Source organism: Galeopterus variegatus, unplaced genomic scaffold (assembly GCF_000696425.1).
Source record: "Galeopterus variegatus unplaced genomic scaffold, G_variegatus-3.0.2 Scaffold199, whole genome shotgun sequence".
Classification (NCBI taxonomy): Eukaryota; Metazoa; Chordata; class Mammalia; order Dermoptera; family Cynocephalidae; genus Galeopterus; species Galeopterus variegatus.
In genome coordinates, this window is record NW_007726310.1 from 587,567 (window position 1) to 595,646 (window position 8,080).

The window sequence follows — 8,080 nt, forward strand, 5'->3', positions numbered from 1 at the left end:
GATCTGCCACCAGGACAGGGAGAGGTAGACAGTGCCACAGAGAACACTCCATGCTCATGGAAAGAGAGTTACCCAACCAAATGGAATTTGTTTGCCCATGTACAGCGGCCAAGTGAGGAGTCAGGAGATTTGGAGGTTTGTATCTCACATCCATCTTTTTCTTTTTTTTTTTTTGCATCTAGCCTGTACAGAGAACCGAACCCTTGACCTTGGTTTTACATGGCTGTGCCCCTATCAACTAACCAACTGGCCAGCCTTTCAAATCCATCTTGTACACAGTGGGAAAGGAGTTATATTTATGGGGATGTTTTGGGGGTGGTAGGAGGCATGGGGATTGTGACTGGTTAAAAGGCATGCAGGAGTCCCCAGCAATCTGCACAGGCACAAGCGTCTGCACGCCTCTGCATGTTCAGAGAAATGGCAGCATTAGCAAGATCTGGAGGGGGGTCTTCAGCCCTCTGACGGCAGAAGGTCACCCATCAGACATCAGCGCAGGCTCAGTGGTGAGATCTACGGGCTTAATCAGCCCAGCCCAGTTTGTTTTGGGCCAAGCTGACTCCAGCTGTCCTGCAAAAACACGTTAGGTACACACACATCTTGTGACTTCTGTGCCAGAGGCATTATCCTAAAAAGGCAGACAGGAAGAAACAGAATGAGAAGTTAGTTATGGAAATTTACTAAAAGAGTGAGCGGTTTAAACAGGGAATAAATTTCAGCTGAAAAGCCACTGTTATGCATCCTTGGCCATCTTGGTCCTGTACCCACACTGAGGCTGGGACAAAGTAGGGCCCTGGTGGGTGAGCAGGGAGGGCTACCAGGCAGGTGAAACCACTGACATCCACAACCAAAGTGTGACAGATGACCGCAAAATCCAGTGGGTGAAAGGAAATGTTTCAAAATTAGGATGATTGACCTGGCAGCTCCAAAGGGGAGTTTTCCCAGTAAGAACAGGAATACAGTTGTCCTGGCTGCCTTCCCAAATTAAGATTATTTTAACTCTTCCCACCTTCCCACGCCCCTTAGACTCCTCCTGTCCTAGAGTTAAGACGAGTAAAATATTTATTTTAGGTGATGCAAAAGACCGATGTTTCAGGGGCTCTAACACTATTGTTATTTTGCCATCCCTGCGAGCAGGGGCAAGATTGCAAAGGTTTTTAGAACAATTGGAGCCTTTATACTGCACAGGGATGAGGATGATCAGGCATAGGGCAGAAGGGCAGAAGAGGAGTGTGAGCTGTGCTACTGCAGCTGATGGTGCGGCTGGGCGCTGAGCCCATGATTTCATCCCAGCTCAAAGGCAGTCAGGCAGAAGGAATTTCCTCTCACTCAGGGAAGGTCAGACTTCTGTTCTTTTCAGGACTTCAACCATTTGGATAAAGCCCATCCACATTAGAGAGGGCACCCTGTGTGACTAAGTCTATCAATTTAAATGTTAAACTCATTCAAAACACCCTCACAGAAACAGCCAGAATTATGTTTGACCAAACATCTGGGCAACCTGTGGCCCAGTCAAGTTGACACACAAAATTAACCATCACAAGTGGGTATGGGGTAACTTCAAAGAGACAAAGATTGGTCTGCTTGAAGAAAAACCTTAGAAGAGTTCATTCATGTCAGGGCTGGACCCCAAGAGAGTTAGGGCACTGGGGTCTACCACTCAGCTCCAACGGTTACATTTCTGAACAAAGGTTATATCTATTGCAAAACAAGCTAACAAACAACAACAAATATCACCTCTCTCTAACTGTTTTCTTTTGAATCTCCTCCCACCACCAGGATAGCCAGGATCATTACCAGGGAAGAACTATCCTGACACTGTGAGCTTCGTCCTTAATTCAGGGATGATTGTCCTCTGTGTGCTCTGAGCATCTTGTCACTTGACTCCCTCCTTGACTAACCGATCTAGTATCCAAAACTCCAAGCTGATCACCTAAGGCAGTTGTTCTATTACCAGCATCCAGGTCCCACTGCTCTCCGCTCAGAAACAAAAGACTCCTCAGATCAAATGTTGGTGCAAGGCGGGAAGTGTATTATTAGATGACTGAGGAGACACTAGAACTGTCTCCCCATCTTAAGGTTTTGGCGAGGGGGGCGGGTTATGTAAGACAAAAGGACAAAGGGAGAAACGTGTTGGAAAATACAGAAGGCGTAGGATTGGTGAGCACGTGCAGATCAGCATGTTTTAATCTTCGTCGCTGGGCTCAGTCTTGAGAAGCCTGGAGTCAGACCTCTTGTTTCTGGCTTTATCTCCTTCCCGAGATACCTGCAACTTCAGAAGAGACTGTTAGTTTGCAAGTTGCTGAGCCAAGGCCTTGTCTTATTCCTCCTACAAACTGCAGCAACTGTTCATTGTTCAAGCAGAGTTCTCTCCTCAGCATAGGCTCTAACATGGCTGCCCTTATGCTAAGCTAGTACTTGTGATGCTCTATCAGTTCTCACCCTAGCTGCACATTGGAGTCTCCTGGTGAGCTATAAAAAAATTCTATTATTTGGTTCCACCCTCAGAAATCTGATTTAATTGGTGGGGTGGCGGGGGGAGCGGGGGGTATGGCTGTGTACTGGTATTTTTAAAAGCTTTCCAGATGGTCCTAATGTAGCCAAGATTGGGAACTAGGGGGAAGGTGAGACATCCTTGGGGGGAGGGGGGATTCACCCTGTCTAGGATCACAGGGCAATGGAGGACTGGGATTGACAGGTCCTAGGACAGATTTGAATGGCCTGAAATTGAGGAGCAGGCCCTGGACTATGGGGGTCCTGCCACGGTCAGGACCTTGTCAGCCTTTCTTCTCTGTCCCTCCCTGTTGTCTCTTTAGCTGTAATAACACCTACCCTGGCATAAGGGCTGGGAAGTTTTTTTTTCAGCGACTTTCTCGGGGCATTTATTTCTGCGTTTCAAATGCCAGGCACACATAGATAGACATGTACACGTAGTCTCACCTGGGTATACCTTCTCTCTTTTCCCAGGAAGCAGGCAAATGGTCACATATAAGAGTGTAGCTTCAGAGGAAGATTTTTTGACAGAGAAAGCTCTGCTGGCAACAGCTCTGTGGCCTTGGGGGAAGCACTTCTCCCCTCTGAGCCTGATTTCCCCATCTGTAAAGTGGGAAGAGAGGCTCTGAGGTCCCTCTAGGTATGACCGTCTGTGGTTGGAGAGGCAATATGGGACAAGAGCAAGGGCTGTAGACCTGGAATCTATAAAACAGGGAGAACAGTATTTGTCCTGCCAAACTCACAGGGCTCTTGTCAGAATCAAATGAGATAACCTGTTACTAAATACTTTGTGTACCCATGAATCAGTCAGGGAATGCCAGCTGCTGTAACAAGTGACCCCAGACGTGACTGGATTAACACAGCAAATGCTTATTTCTCACTCACATCACAGTCCAATCTGGGAGCCAAGCAAGTCCTTCAGGGACTGAGGTTTCTTCCTTCTTGTGGCACCATTATCTCCACCATGATTCCTCCAAGGTCATGGAGGAAAGGGAAGAGGCAGTATGGAGGATAGTGCAGAGCATGACATCATTTTCACCACATTCCATTGGCCAGAACTCAGTCACATGGCTACTGTCTAACTACAGGGGAGTCTGGGAAATGTAGTCTTCCCGTCTGAATGCAACAAACATGAAATTGGTTTGATGAACACATGGCATTATCTTGCCACATCTATGGAGACTCTCTGTGTGTATTCCTTTCAAATGCTATTTAAATGTTAGGTATTGATGGTAATACTAATACCTGAGAGTAATAGCTCACATTCCTGGGTGGAGAGGAGGAGAAGAATAATGGACGTCATTTATTTATTGACCATTTTGAGTCAACAATGATGTTAGATATGCCCATCATATATGATCAACCCTGAGACACTTAAGGCACAAGAAATATCCTATTTCTTTCTTTCTCTTAATCAAATAAAATCCAGCTTCAACCTCTAATTTTCCAAGGTTAATATAAATCCTGCTATCATTTCCTGGGGTGCTACCCTGTTCTTTGAGAAGCTCGTGAGAAGCCCAGGGCTTGCAAAGTCTCGGTAGTGGGAAGTCTGTGGTCTCTAGTGCACTGTGGCTGCAGTCTCCGGAACTGCTTGACCAGATATGCACGGTGCATAGGGAGACGGGGCTCCTCTGCCACCACTGGTAAGCGATGTCCCAGCCAGTCCTGGTCTTCCTTATTCTCTGGAACCCCACAACCTTTGTGCCGTTACAGTCTTGGGGAATCCAACCTTCCACCCTTGGGTTGGGCCACTCTCTAAGAGCATCAGCCTTCACCCCACCCCTTTTAGACAATTAGCCTCAATTAGCTGTATCAGCTAGCCAGGGTCTCAAACTCAAGTGCTTCCAGGGGCCAGGCAGAGGATGTAAATGAGTGAAATCAGGAGAGTGGGAACTGTGAACACCTAGGGAAGCTGTGCCCATCTCAAGGGGGCAGCTGCTCCTCACACCCTGTCGATTGTCACATGTGAGAAGAACGCATGCCCAGTATGAACAGATTTTCAGATTTTCAAGAGATGCCAGAAACCCAAACTTTTATGCAAATATCTTGATTTGCAAATGTTGGCAGCTAATTCAGTGTTGTTGTTGTTGTTGTTGTTTAAGACACTGCACAAGTCCAAACAAAACATGTCTGCAAGCCAGATGTAGACCAAAGCCTGAGAGTTGGTTCCAGCTGCCCAGACTTTTGAAAACAAAGTTTGTCTGAGGTTGTCTCCCAGGACTACTGGCAAGTTCTCTATTTTTCTCTGCAACATAAAAACTTAACTCCCCTTGCAAAGCAGAGGAACCTAGGGCTCAGAAGACAAAGACCTGGCTGCCCGTCTAATGAGGGGGAAGGGAGGAAATCATGGCTTTCACAGTTTTAAGTCTTTCTGTGCAGTCCACAGTGAAAGAAAGGGAGCTAGAGAGAGAAGGGAGGGAGGGAGAGAGGAAAGAAGGAGGGAAGAAAGAAGAAAAGAAAAAAGGAAGAAAGGGAGGGAAGATAAAGAAAAAAACAGACATAAAACCAATTAAGTTTTAATAACTCACCCTGTGTTACATTAACTCATTCAATCTCACGCAAGGTGGAGATTGTGACCAGCCTCCCTGCCAGGCTATGATTTCCTTGTCAGTCCGGGGAGATGCTGCACTGCCCAGCAGAGTGACCAAGTGGGCCACTGGGGGCTGTCACACCCTGCCCACTTTCAGCCTGAAGGAGACTTGGGATCAGGCCTTGACAATGACAAGCCTATCACAGGGTGACAAGTGGGAGCCAGGAGGAAAGTGGAGGCTCCAGAGACGGCCAGATGGCCCCTGTAGACTTTGCATAGGCCCACCCCAGAGCCATGGAGGGGAAGTCTGTGAGCACCAGCATGGCGAATGTTGAAGCAGAGACGGCAATGAAGTACGCGGAGACAACAGCAGTTGCCATTGCGGGACTAGGGGCGACCGTTCACTAGGCTGGTGAAGGCCTAGAGTCAAAATCCAGTGGATATTTATTATGAAAGCCCGTGAGAAAAGTATGCAAACAGGGATAAAGGAAGGGGAGACCCCAGGGCATAACTTCTTGAAATTTTATTTGAATAGACTATACTGCATACTCCCATGAGTTCAAGGACCCTGTGTTTGCAGCAGTTTCTGTCAGCTCGTGTTATCATCTTGAGAAACACCACGTACAGCACATCCCGCACGGGTACGGGTGCCATGTGTCTCTTCTGGCCGTGGCCAGAGGTTATGACTGTCCTCTTAGCAGAACATATCACAAGATGTTAACCTCCTACACACCAGGGCCCATAATGCCTCAGCCTAAGCAAATTTTAACACTTGGACTTCGACCTGCTGATTTTTAAATCTGTGATCTCCATCCTACTTACCTCCAGAGGAATCTGAGGCAATTAAGAAATACATTAAATAGAACATAAGCAGGAGCACAAAAGAGGAGCCCAGAAGAGACATCCCTGTCACTTGAGATGAGCTGATTTTTGAGGCTGGGCCCCAATTTGGCTATAAGTTTCCTGATAGCCAAGTGAAAAAGGGAACCCCTGAAGCATGTGGTTTGTGTGTCTGATGACTAGAGAATATACACTTTCCTGTAAAGACAAACTCTTCGTTGGAGATAATTGCAAAAAGGAATTTATTGTGTGGGGAGTGTTTCCCATACTTCCTGTCTTAGTCCAGATCCTCCAAGAAGCAGATACCAAGGCAGGATTAGACGTTCAGGGATTGATGTGCGGAAACATCTGTGTGAGAGAAATGGAGAGAGAGCTGAGAGAGCAAGCTGTCAGACCCTGAAGCAAATCTGACTCCGAATGAAGGAGAAAGGGAAGAAGGGTTGAGTGGAAATGTCTTAGACAGAGGGCGATCAAGGAAAGGCTCAGCAGGGTGGTTGGTTGAGCCAAATTTAGCCATCAGAGAAGATGGCTCTTGGGGAAAGGCTTGCTTTAGAATCCCTGCTGCACTCTGTATTGGCTGGTAAGTGTGGCCCAGCACCACGTGATGGATTTCAAAGCACAGCAGCTGGGGACCTTGGTCAATTAAACTCCCTGCAGTGGTAGGCCAGAGGGGTGCATTCTCATGGCTACCACACTTTCCAAATGCCAGTTGCTTATTTCTGTACCTCCTTCATGTTTTGCATGTCAATGTACTACTGCTAAAGAGAAAATTATTCTGACACTTGTTAAAATGGTAAGAAAGAGTTTATGAGAGATAGAGAGAGAGCTCACTCCAAATAAGGAAGAGACAGCTGGGGATTTATAGCCAATGAGGGGGTCAGTGGATGGAGAATTCCTAAGAGGAGTCCTCAAGGGTAGGGGGATTCTTGCTAAACTGTCCTAACAGGATTCTTGCTAGAGGCTGGTCAAGTTCTTATACATCACAAGTGGTAGGTGAAGAACTTGATCAGATATCAAGGGTGGGTGATTCTTTTAAACTGACTTGGCAAGATTCTTGCTAAAACTAGGCTGGGAAAGCTGAAGACAAGACAAGGGCAAAGGTTGAGGCCTAGTCGAGAAGAGGGCTTAGGGGAGCCTGAGCAAGTTTTGGTCAAGTAGAGTGTCTTTGTAGCAACTGTTCTGTTATTTATCTGATATATTTCTTTAAACTGACTTTAAATTTTAGCTTTATGCATAGATTGAGGAATTAGTTATATGTATATTTACTAATATGCATTAATATAAGTACATAACTATTCAGATATTAAAATCATTTGTATATCACCTAAAGTTGTCTCAAGTACCAACAGTGGTATATATACCGCACTTTGGGAAATGCTGGTTTTTACAAAGAACTCAGAAATACTGATGAAAATGCTGCATTCCAGCCCTTGCCAGTGTGTTGGCTGTCAGTTCTAAGTTAATTACTTAAGGGCATTTCTTGAGGCTCATAGAAGGAGATGAAGACAGGGGGAATTGAGGGGTTGGGGGCAAGTCAGTGAGGTAAGGGTGAAGCCAGGTAGGCTGAGCTCCAAAGCTCCTGGCCTCAAAGACAACCCCTCCCTGGCCCCCAGATGTGGAGCTGGACCTCCAGAGGAGCGTGCAGGCTGTGCTTCGGGAGCTCAGTGCCCAGGCCCCGGCCCTGCGGAACCACCAAGGTGAGAGCCAACAGGCAGGTGGTGGCTGCTCCTGCTGCCTTCCCTACCCTACCCCAGCCAGCTCTGCCCACACGTTCAGGATAGGGCCCCAGCCTGGAGCTCACAGGGGTAAGGGGCTTCCAGCCCAGACCCCTTCCTGATGGAAATTTGTAGAGCCTGAAGGACTGAGATGAGCCTGAAGGACTGAGACGGCTTCTCTGCTCCCTGGTTCAACCCAGCAACTGTGGCAGAGCATATTGGGGATCTGCTGCCCACTTTCTTAACCACCTTCACTAGCTCCACTTCCAAACAAAATTCCCCTCGGCACTCCAGGCCCGCAAGATGTCCACAACCTGCAAACACTGCTGTTCTATGATCCACACAAACACACCCATCCCCACTGGTGTCCCACCTCTCCTGGTTTCTGTCCTGGGAGCTCAGTACCCACAAAAAGCTGCAGATCAGAATCCCCCCACATGTGCTGGGTCCCCAGAGCTCAGAGTCCTGCTCAGAGTGGTCTCCTCTAAGAGCCCTCTGCCCCTCC

At 47.4% G+C, this 8,080-nt stretch overlaps 1 protein-coding gene across 1 annotated transcript in view; it reads left to right on the plus strand.

Moving 5' to 3' along the window:
• The window catches only part of PIK3R6 (phosphoinositide-3-kinase, regulatory subunit 6), a 45,921-nt gene that overhangs the window by 2,482 nt on the left and 35,359 nt on the right, over positions 1 to 8,080 (plus strand). Inside the window, exon 2 of the mRNA XM_008565447.1 lies at positions 7,474 to 7,557. Coding sequence (XP_008563669.1) covers positions 7,474 to 7,557 — 84 coding nt within the window. The remainder of the gene's footprint in view (positions 1 to 7,473; positions 7,558 to 8,080) is intronic.